Genomic DNA, 12,378 nt, shown 5'->3' with positions numbered 1-12,378 from the left:
GTCAGAAAGAGAGAGAGAGATTTTAAAGGGTTAGCATATTTGTCTTAAAGTGAAAGTATTGTTTTAAATGTTAAAATACTTTTTCCTTTCCCAGCGTAATATGCTTAACACTGGCTCAACCAATGGCAGGCGGGTGGGAAACTTGTTTGAAAATTCTGTTTGGTGACACCACAGTAATAATTCAGATTGTGATGCAAGTAAATATTATGACTCCACGGTGACCTCATTGTTATGTTTTCGTTACTAAAACACTTGTGTGTACAACTTTTCTTGCTTGCTTGCAAACAGCCCAAGCCATCAGGGTGAAAATGTCACTTTTAAATAGCGAATCTGTTTTAATGATTAAGTAGAGGGGTACTGCAGAAAACAAGGTCCTGTGTGTGCATGAGAGCTTCTGTGCGTGTATGTGTATATGTGTGTGTGAGAGGGAGAAATAAAAGACAGCGTTGAAATCTATTTGAGAAATAAAATAAAGTTGTTTGACATTTTTATCCTATTGTTTGTCATATGTATATGCTTGGTCAGTGTATTTGTTTTTGTGGCTCTTTTGCTGTGGTACACTGTAAGCCACTTTGAAATAACCAAAATAATTTGGCAAAGTGATGTGGAACTGCAACACTTCTTAGCCATGTAGTTAATAAAAAAGTAGTCATCAACATCTGTTAACCAATTAGAATCAAGCATTCACAGCACTTTGGTATAAGATATTATAAATCTATACTGTTTTAAACAAAATCAAGAGTCTAAAATATAGAATCTCCATTCTAGAATTCTAGAAATTTTCCTGTTAAAGTCCCCCTGTGGTGAAAATCAAGTTTTTAATGTTGTTTTTATGTCTTTGTGGTGTTTTTAATATGTTTTAAGACAAACCATGTGCAAATTCATAAGTCAACACCATTGCTGAGTATTTTCACTTTAAAACTGCAGTGATCTAAAAACTGCAGTGATCTTATGTGTCCAGTTTCAAAAACACGGTTTGATATCGTTGGTGTTTCTGATGTCACAAAGTACCTTGTAACCAATCACGTCAACGTGCTGGCGGGCTTTAGCATATCATTAACTGACCGCGCAAGGGGGTCTCAAAAGAAGGTTATCCCGGTTTATTTTTCTGTTGATATGAAAAATCGTGTAGATTTAGCAATTTAGTTGGTGTATTACGATGCTATGATTAACTATATGCCTTTCTGCACTGATGTTCTAATTTGTTCAAAGTGTTTCTAAGGATACTGATTTTTAGAAGGCAGCTGTCTGATTTGCAAACGGGAACATGGTTTGTGTAACATTAGCAACACATTATTAGCTGATTGATAACATAGTCAAGAAAAAGGCTAATCATAATTACCGTTATGTGTCCAATGTTATAAAAAGCGGTACCATTGTGCAGCGTTTACCTCAGTAAATTGGTCGAGTGGATCTCTGAGCGTGTGCGAGTGAGTGGAGGTGGGGCTAATTATCATATTCATATATCCGCGTATACTAAATTCAAGCAATTTTAAGGCATGAAGAATTTTTTTCACAGGAAAAAACGTTTAAATATGTAATTTTGGTGATCAAAGATGAGTTTTAAGGAATAAAACTATTGACTACAGGGGGGCTTTAAATCATGAATAAAAACATTAGAAAATGTACAGTAGAAGAAAATGAGAACTATTTAGTACTTTTATAACCTGGCAAATAAATAAATAAATACCCACTATCCACGTAAACACTTAACATAACACATATATATGAAAAAATATAAAATAAAATTAGGATAAATTATAAAAAATTATATATAACAATAATATATTAAAAAACTTTTATACATATGCCTCTAAAGTCAAAACATAAAAATAAATAATAAAGCAGCATTTGGCAAAACTGAAGTGTTTATGCGATTTCTCCCACATACATTAATAGGAAGACTGTAAATGCTTCATCAGGCTGTCGTGGTCTTGACCATTGCCTGATTCACATCATGCTGCAAAATTCTTTGGCACATTATGTATTTTTCTCATCTCCATGAGGCCTAGTAGAAAGCCTTTGAGATGAAAGCATAAAAACATGGACTCGGCTGCGTTTTACGGGGGCAAGTGAAACTCAGCCTGTCGGCCACGTGTTTCTCACCAAACCCTCGTGAATATGTTCGGTTGAGGGAGCGCGGCTACAACTCAGCCTTAACAGGAAGAAGAAAATAGGTGAAAATTTTATACATACTTCAGAATGGAAACCAAGATGTAATTATATGAATTTTATGTGTTGTTAACTGATGGTTGATGAGGGGGAGTACAGAAAATACATCCATAATTTCAGCCCTCTGTCATAAAACTGTCAAACAAAATCAGACTCACATCGGGCTGGCTGTGTTTGTGAACATGCAAACGCACAAGCCTAGTACCTGCTATTGGCATCTACATGGGAACTCTATAGTATCCTGGAAGTAACACACACACTAAAAAAGTGCAAACTCACTACAGCTCAGTCATGTTAGAAAGCTGTGTGGCTTGTTTGCTCAAACCATACAGCTGTCCTCTATGTCCACAATAACATTAGTGTTGCAGAAATCCCCTGATTGTACAAGAAAGTTGCCCGAGGTGCTGGAGCTGTAAAGAGCAGGAAGCCATTAAAGGCATGGCCCATACGGAGCGTCATTACTGCCTGGACCAAACTCCACTCATTAGAGACGTTTGGGGGGGAAGGAGGGCGAAAATTAAGCCCCTGTGTGTCTCTCATTTAGGTCTGCGGAGTGAACCGTAACCAAATGGAGAAAAGATGGATGAGAATGAGAATGGCATGAGAAACAACACAAGAACATTTCAGAATGAGAGCCGCTCCAGCAGAGAATGAGAATGATAATGCACACATAAAGACAGACTAGAAAAATAAAAATAAATGAAAATACACAGAGGGAAATTACCAGGATTACTATTTCGGTGGTGAAAAAACACAACTGAACAGCATATAAAAATCATCTTTAGAAAAACAAAACAAAAAAAACAATCTTTATTAGTACTTACATTTAATAAAACTACAAAAAAACATAATAAATATTATATTAGTATCATATTATGAATAAATACCATTAAATAAAAAATAAACTGCAAGAAAAAAGTAAACATCTATACTGATCCCAAAACGTATTTGGATACTTCAAACATTTATGTCACTACATTAGATACCAAAATGTCAAACAAGCACACTTTTTGAAGCAATACATTAAAAAAAAAAAAAAAATACACTTTTGTCACAGAATAGGGTGCTAATGCAATAAAAAAAAAAAATGTATTGTGTGCTATGCATATAATATAATAAATTAATAAGACCCTTCAGAGAACAACAGAACATCCCAGTGTTTGTGAGAAAGTACCTAATTCCCTGACTCGAAATGACGCACAGACTTGGCCCATCACTCTGTCTGTGCTGGATACAGGCTGCATTGGGTACAGCGGGTCTATATATCAGGATGGAGTACAGAGAACAACTACTGCGCTGACAGGATAATTATAAAGCAGTGTTCACCTTCTACGCGGTGAGTCTGATGGCGTGTTCTGACAATCCAACATGACGCTCAACTAGACTCTCTCTGTAACCATTCCAACTTCAAGAGAGCCACAGGCAGCATGCCTGCTCAAACAAGAAACAATAAGCAAATTCAATGACACTGAGTGGATTTCTCCTTCAGAGCCTTTAAAACATCTCTACACATAATCTTATGTCATCATCACAGACAATACTATGGTATACTCAGATATAACTGACTAAGAGGGGGGAGTAGTCAGCGTTTTCCATTGTTAAATCAGAATTACACTGAATGTATTAGGATTTCCTTATTTCAAGAAATGTACTCTAAAATTTCATAAAGATGGCATTCAGGTAAGATCAGTTAATCTCCTGAACACTAGGTGGCAATGATAGCCTTGCGACTACCTGCTGCTCCAGGCAAGTGACTCATGGAACAGGTCTTGCAATTTTCTGGTGTTTGGCACCGCTGCCTTTTGTCTGTCAACACAAACATAGCCATGTTAAGATTTATGATCTTGTGCCCTTCATCGCCAGAGGTTATTTTGTGTCTCTGGGTGCAGACAAATGTGCGTCAGTCAGTCAGCTCTGTTTGGAGGAACATGCCTTCCCTTTAGGGTATAAGAAGACACTGCTATCCAATGGCACATCAGAATACATAACAATGAAGTAAGTTTTATCGTAATTGAGAACACAAACAAAGATTGCCATTGGGAAGTAAGAACAATTATGTAGAACAGTTGTTCTCAAGGATCAACTGCCATTAACGCATGTAATGGAGTTTAGCTTTTTGAATTCCATCAGTATTTGATATATAATGTGGCCTTCAAGTGGAGTCGAAAATATATTGGCTTTCTGAGTTTCAAGCGTAATAAACATGATAGAATGAGGTGGATTTCTCCTTCAGAGCCTTTAAAACTTCCCTACAGGTAAATCTTATCTCATCACGTGTGTCATAATAATAACAAAGGTTGCCTAACTCAAAAGTAGGAGCATCCCTGGTACACTGTAAATCCACGTTCACACGGCAGCAGAATACGGTCCTGTATTTGAGTCCTAAATATGGTTACGTTCACACACAGTTCAGTTATTTACAGGAGTGACAACCGCATTCTATAACCAAACTCACACTCGTAAATTTTCAGGACTCACAACCAGGTCTCTGAACCAGTTCAAGGAATGAAAACTAACAAACAAAATTTTAACAGGAACAAACAAAAATGAAAATCAAGTTTAATTGCTCTGAACAGAAACGTTTATTTGAAATTACCATTAACCGGTTAATAAAGTTATTTTATCGTTCTGTTTAATATTTTAATTTGGTAGTCAACCAATCATGAATTCAAAAAGAAAGGCCTACGCAAATGTGACATTGACGCTTCAAACGTGAGCGAAATGCCCACGCTCAGTTGTCTAATCATCATAGGTAAGTCACAGTGGAAATGCACTGACATTAGCTTTTGGATCTCAGGAGTATATCCAAGGATATGGCCGTTAAAACATTACATTTAAGCGAAAATTAATGGCAAATAATATTTGGCATGGTGTGTGTTTTGAAATTTGCAGTTCAGTGTAGAACCACTACTAAACCCTGTTTTTTGTTTGTTTGTTTGTTTTAATATTAAACACCTTGTTGTCAATGTTAATATTGGGGCTTTATGTATGGTCAGACACTTGCTAGTTTCATTATATTATATATTTTACCAAAATCAAGCTCAAATGGATTTACAGGGTTATTCACCAGTGAAGGTCGGACATATGTGTTTTGTCAGTCATTAAAATGGCCGCATCTGAGGCAGTAAGCGCATCGCATTAAATTTTCATCAACTTTACAACAGGTTACAAAGTTTATTGTAGCTATATAAGAACGCAGTTTAATACATTTGGCCAAAATCTTGTGTTATAATAGGCTGTATTGGTAAATACCAAACTAAGACACTCTTCTCTGCTCCTTAAATACATAAAATATTTGCCTTTACAAACATCAATCATGTATAAATAAAGAAAACATTGTACTTTGAACCAGTTTTTTTATTTACCCTTGCACTGCAAACAGCAGAGATGGTTTTCAAAATGTGTGCAGAACTTCATTCACGATTGAGGCAGGTGGAGCTACTGTATGAGGTTTTGCCATCAGTTTGAGGATCCACTGGAGTTATGATGTTTAGTTGCAAGAAACGTTAAAATACTGATTCAGCTCCGAGTGAACCATTCAATTTTTTTTCTGTTTTTAAGCCTTGCATTCCCAGAAAACCCTTGCTGTGTGAACGGAATCAGACTGAACAACTAGTTATCTGTCATGCCATACAGTGCAAGAGGGCTGCTCTGCGCTGCACAAACACGTGTCTACAGTGTGCTGAAGGTTTTCATGTGCGATTTTAGTAACTTACAGGAGACATGAGCTGTGTATGATATGAAGGTTTTAGATCCAGTTACTGTTCTCCACCGGAGCTGCTCCCATCAGTTTTGTGTTCTACAGTACATGCGAATCAAATGCTCCATTTCCTCCCAGATATAAAAACTTCTGTTGGTTTATGAAGTTTTGATGACTGAACTCGTGGCTTGATTGGACTCTTGCTGTTTCAAAGTGATAAGACTTTTCAGTTTTATGGATGTTGCAATCTTTGATATTACTTTGGTCACTGTTGCTATGCTTACTGGTTGCACATACAGACAGTATTCGAGACTTTACTGTAAGTTGCTGTGTGAACGGGACATTGAGACTCACATGTGTAAGTAAATGTGGTTGTCAATCCCAAAAACTTGAGTGTGAACATAGCCTCTCAAAACCAGATATTTGACTATTGCCATAAAGTCTGGTAGTTTAGTCCAGCTAAATACCCCTTAGAGGGAATATATGTATATATGGATGTGTGAAAATAATACGTAATATTGTTGTAATGCACCACATTAGAAGGTTTCCTGTATAATTAACAGCATTAACTGAAAGACCATTTTATTTCCACATTTAAGCAAAACAGACAACTGAATATGCCAAAAATTAGAATCGAATCTACAGCTTGTGAATCAGAATTGAATTGAATCAGGAAATCTGTATTGATAGGCAGCCCTAAGTAGATCTTAAATCAGATATACCACTTTGTGCTCAAGGATATCTTGTTTTTTATTTATTACTTGAAAACTTTAAATATCTTTAAAGGGAACCCCAGGTATTAAGAATTGTATGACTTAATATAATGTAATTGATATCTCTTACTTAAATATGTAGTAGAAAACCCATGAAAGATTTACGTTATTTAAAAAAATCATAATTTTATACATATTTTGGACAATATGGAGTACCATTTTGTTTAGGTGCACAGTGCATTCTACGTCGATGACATCAAACGGTTGCACTTGGAGAGCTACTGGTGCTATCCTTTTGCTAATTTTACCGCAACACAACTTGGAATACAAAATGCAGTGCCACATTGTGCGGCTTTTTGTTGTAATTTTCAGTTGAAGGGCAACAAGAGAAGTGATGTAAGTCTTCACTGCTTTCCTAGCGATAAGAAGAGGAGAAAATTGAAAGCTCAAATTGAAAAGGTTGATCAAGTTTTAAAAGGAGCCCCGCTGGTGTTAAGACTTGTATGCCTTACTAGATTACCATTGCCCCAAACTATACAGATGGAAAAAGTATCAAAGGCATCAGAGCTAAATTGGAGAGAACAAAGATGCGGTTCTTTAGGAAGTCTTATTTGTCCACATTCTTCACAACTTCCCATTCTTTTCCCCTCTTCTTATCGCTAGGAAAGCAGTGAAGACTTACATTGCTTCTCTTGTTGCCCTTCGACTGAAAATTACAACCAAAAGTCGCACAATGTGGCATCGTATATTGTATTCCAAGTTGTGTTGCAGTAAAAATAGCAACAGGGCAGCGCCAGTAGCTCACCGAGTGCAACCATTTGACGTCATCGACGTAGAATGCACTGTGCACCTAAACAAAATGGCACCCCCCATTGTCCAAAATATGTATAAAATGATGTGAATTTTTCTAAACAACATAAATCTTTCATGGGTTTTCTACTACATATTACAGTAAGAGACATCATTTCCGTTATATTAAGCCGTATAAGTCTTAATACCCAGGGTTCCCTTTAAAAGATGGCATGAACCTGACAAACTCAAAAAGTCAATCAGAACTGGTAATTTCAGACAACTCTACCAATTTTTCTGTGTGATATGCATCAGATGGTCTGTGGACTTTGAAGATTTTAACCCACCTTCCAAAGTTTTAAAAGCTATACCTGTTTCTCATGGGGTGTGTGGGGTTGTCCCTTTTAATCAAGAACATTGGCCACAATGTGATAGACCTGCTGAGAAGCAGAAGCCTTCCTGACAGCCGGCCATAAAACAGCTTCATCAGACTCGCTATATCACGCGCAAAGTAAAAAGTTCTAAAACACCACTTTGATCTGGTCAGATCCGAACCCAGATACTAAACCCTGACAGTGACCACACTCAACTCCCCCTCCACTAACCTACAGCAGTCAGATGTTCTCTTTTATTTCCTCTCATCGTCACATCCATAATGTTGTAAATACAGTTTATGATCACTCATCCAGCAGTAGCTGGGGAACTCCAGAAAGAAGATGGAGCCAAAACACCCCACTTATTCTGCCAACCCACATATTTCATTCCCATGCACACCGTCATGACCACATTCGCGTTCAACTACACTCCAGCATGACTCACTGCATTGTGCCAACATAGTGGAATTTTCAAACTACCAGAGGGTTATAATATTTTATATAGTTTTTTTTTTTCTCTGCCGAGCAAACTGCCAAGATCTTTCACAAATACTCAGACCGCATTCTGTTATACAAGCGGGTAGTAAATGTTCATGCTCACTTGTTGAAAACCTTGTTAGAAGGGGAAACAGTTGTGACTGTGATTTTCCTGGATATGATTCACAGTTTTTCCCGAATAACGTGAACAAGACATACATACCCCATCAGTTCAGGGAGTCGCAACACATTTCCTTCAGGTTTAAAAAGAGATTGATTTCCTAATGAGCTCTCCATAAAAACATCTTTCTCAAAAAACATAGCAGATGAGCATCTTAACGGCTTGTGGGGAAAAGAAAAGTGACCTGGCTATATAGCCTACTTTGGAACTGGAATCTAGTATGCATCAAACGCAGACATTTAGGTTACTCTATATATAACATTGGTTATATATTCTAAAATGATTCCTACAAAAAAGCAGTCTCTCTGGGTCAGACTAAAGCGAAATATGGTTCTGAAAATCTTTTACAGCAGGAAACATTTAAGTGACCAGCAGTAAATCCAATATTATGTTAAGCACCAGTAATGGCGGCTCCCCAAATATTACACTGCCAAATATGACGGCAGGGCCTTGTAATTTCCACACTGTGGAAACTGAAGATGGGAAAATGGAATCAAGACGTTTTAAAGTTGCAGTAACATCACACATGATTCCTATGAAATGGTAGGAAACCAACTTGGCTGACCTGAACATTGCTGTGAAACAAGTGAAGAAGGTCCAATAGCAGATCCCATCAGGTTAACATTGGGTTGACTGGAATACTTGAATTCTAATAGTTCACTTTAATAGCTGTCCCATTATGTTTTAGTAGAATATAATGGGATTGTAGGATGACAAATATTGTATTTTATTAAAACTGTAACCTGAAAAATCAATGAAACAACTAGACTGCAGCTCGAAGAGAAACAGAGAACCAAGTCTGTATTTTCCACATAACAGTAGTTGGTGTAATTTGTTAAGTAACTTACAAGACTACAGTAAACATTGGCTTCCAGGTGCAAAAAAAAAGCATAAAAACATAGTCCAAACCACAAAAGTAGACCATGCTTGGAATATAATGTATAGACTCAGACCTGTACATTATTTTCCAAATCGTCTATGATAGCTTTGTGTGAGGAACAGATCTTGTTTCACTGAAATTCATTTTCACTGAAAATTCTGACTGATTAAATTATGAATGAGCCTAATTTCACATTTAGCCTCAGTGGCCACCACAACCTCCAGTACAGTGCAGTGCATGGAAACTGTGTGAAAACTGAGCACAGAATTAAAGCATGAATTAAACTGTAAAGAGTGAGAGAGAGAGACTATTTTAATTTTTTGGAGAATCTTAATTGTAAGTGCCTTGTTTAAAAGTGGAATGGTGATGAGATGAAATAGAAGAAGCCAAGTGAAGTCACAATCTCTTATCCATACTTTTCTTGGTAGATATTTCATATCCAAGAATTATACAGAACATGGCAGAAAAGCAAGGTAAAAACAGCAAAATGAAAGCGAGTGTCACCTTGAATATGCCGACCCAATCCTTGGGATTTGGTTTAATGAACTGCGTGAGGGTGTAATGGCATTCTAATGCTGCGTGAGGGAGGTAACTTTTCCCCACATTCTGGAAGATGACATGGGCAAAATTGGATGTCTCCATGGCGCTGCTTGCTACTGTCCCCTCCAGGAATAAAGCCATCTGTTTATCAGCAGCTGTGTCTGTGGGAAGACAGTACCCATTAGATAAGTGAAACAGAAAAGAGACACCTGAAAATATTCTGTGCCAGATTCTACAGTAATCTAGGGCGAATGTCTTTATGTAACATTATGAATCAGTCAATGCCTGTAGAAGAACCCTCACCTTATTTTGTCTATTTTCATACCAAATTACATGTTAAATTAAATCATCTGATATCTGCTGTGCAATTAACATTTTCAAAATCATACACAAGTAAGAAATAATGTATAATCATCCAGTTATTATTGCAAAATTATTATTGCAAACATAAGCCCACTTATTACCAAATAAATAAACTGACACAAAATATTGATTTGAGTTTAACTTTGTTTTACTATGTGAGAAAAAAAAAATAGACACAGAGTTCAATAATTAACCATTTTATGTGTTTATTTTGCATTAAAGTCAAGCTGACTACATTATTTCTATTATTACATGACTGCTTAGGGATGCACCAACGTATTGGCCAATAATCCGTATCGGCCGAAAAAAGCAATTATCTGCACTATCGGATATCAGCCAATTGTTTAAAAACAGCTGATGATCAGGGCGATTGTATCCTGCCAATCAAAAGCGAATGGAAGAATGTGTCAGACTGCAGCTCATAGTGTGTGTGAAGAAAATGTCTTGTGTAGAATTCAATTTAGGGCTGTTAACAAAATAATTAATTAACGCGAACTCACTTCAAATTGAGTTAAAACAAATCACTCGGAACACCACTAGCTCAAACCAGGGATGCCAAGTCCATGGTTTTTCCCTTCACCAAACATTATTTGTAGTGTGCCTCCCTAGGGGTGTGCGATATCACAATTATAAATCATGAACGATTAAAATGTCTCCATGATCTGCTTTTGAAGAAAGTATCATGCTACAGTGCACATTCTATCAGTTGCAGTTCTGGCACCCCCGTCCCAACATACTGTACAACGCATCATACATTCACATCACATGTTTGGCAACACAGCGGTATTTGCATGCATTTTAATTCCTTGCCAGTTAAACTTTTCATTCGCACACTGTTCTGACATAACCTTTTCTGAGCACGTACACCTGAAGCACACGCACACTAAAAGCCTGTCACACAGCTCGTGAGTACTGAACTAAGTTCTCTTTCGCATCTTATTGCGCTTAAACTGTTACGGTGCTTCAAATACGCTGAAGCATGAGATCAATTGCAATAGTGCGATTTAAAGACGGAGAGTGAAACTCTTAAGCGCTCAGTCGTGCTCACTCAGTGTTCAAGACGAGTGAAGGTGAGTGAAATCTAACCATTTACTAGCCAATTGCTAATAATAAACATTATTTAGTCACCTAGCATGAAAATGTAGTCGCATACGAGTGATTTACTCACATTGTACAGGGTTGCTTATTAATACTCAACCAGTTTCATCACTTTGCTCAAACAGCAAAGTTTTGATTTGATATCTATAAACATCTAATAGACACCAAATACATAAATAACAGCAACACACATTTGCATCTGAGATAAAACAAGTGATTTCTCTGTAATTGATGCTTACTGTGTCTTTATATTTCAAAATAAATCAAGTAGGTTTAATAATAGGCTCCCTATTGCACAATTACCTAAAATTATATATTTAAAAACTATAACACTCTGCAAAAGCCTGTGCGGACTTGATAAACTTCTATGTGAGTGAAGTATGAGAATAAGAACACCATGATACAAGCTCACATTAATATTGCTTGATTTATAATAATTTTAATAAATATATTTTGTTGTCAACCTGGAGTAGAAACATGGTTGTGAAATGTTTTAAAACTTTTTTTTTGGAAGGTATTTTATTTTTTAAAGTGTCCCTTTTATGCTTTTTCAAATATTACCTTTCATGCAGTGTGTAAAAGGTCTGCAAAGTTTTAAAGATCAAAGTGCACAACAAATAAAGTTATTGGGCCTCATTTATCAGTTAAACGAGTGCAGATCTGAGTGCAGAAATCACAGGAAAACGACAGGGTCCACTTGTGATTCATGAAACATTCATATGGCGGCTCAAAACAATCGTCATTTAAATATCACGCCCCTAAAACTTAACGATTTAGAAGCCTTGCCCCAAGAGTTAACGACATGGAAAACATAAAGAGAAATTGATCTTACAAAAAAAAAAAACACCCGTTAACCTCGTAATTGTAAACAATTAAATTAATTTATATGAATATTACACACCAGTAAATAAAAGAAAACATTTACAAACATTATAAACATAAACATATGGCCTAGGCTATTTTAGTTCTCCTCACTCCACAACAAATCCTTTAAATTTATCGGTAGGCTATTCAGAACAGAACAAGAATGAAAAATAAGTAGCTATTACATTATAAAATAAAACACAAATTAGGCTATAGTTGCATTCATT

The 12,378-nt window shown here is 36.5% G+C and overlaps 1 protein-coding gene across 2 annotated transcripts in view; it reads right to left on the bottom strand.

Annotated features, from left to right (window-relative positions):
- Nucleotides 1-12,378, bottom strand: part of tax1bp1b (Tax1 (human T-cell leukemia virus type I) binding protein 1b) — a 37,603-nt gene that overhangs the window by 19,994 nt on the left and 5,231 nt on the right. For both annotated transcript variants that reach the window (XM_051866068.1, XM_051866069.1), the window contains exon 2: nt 9,791-9,987. In XM_051866068.1, coding sequence (XP_051722028.1) covers nt 9,791-9,967 — 177 coding nt within the window. In that variant the 5' untranslated portion in view covers nt 9,968-9,987. The remainder of the gene's footprint in view (nt 1-9,790; nt 9,988-12,378) is intronic.

Source organism: Ctenopharyngodon idella, chromosome 16 (assembly GCF_019924925.1).
Source record: "Ctenopharyngodon idella isolate HZGC_01 chromosome 16, HZGC01, whole genome shotgun sequence".
NCBI lineage: Eukaryota > Metazoa > Chordata > Actinopteri > Cypriniformes > Xenocyprididae > Ctenopharyngodon > Ctenopharyngodon idella.
Note: the sequence above shows the minus strand (reverse complement) of the source record. Positions and strands in the feature narration are given on the sequence as shown.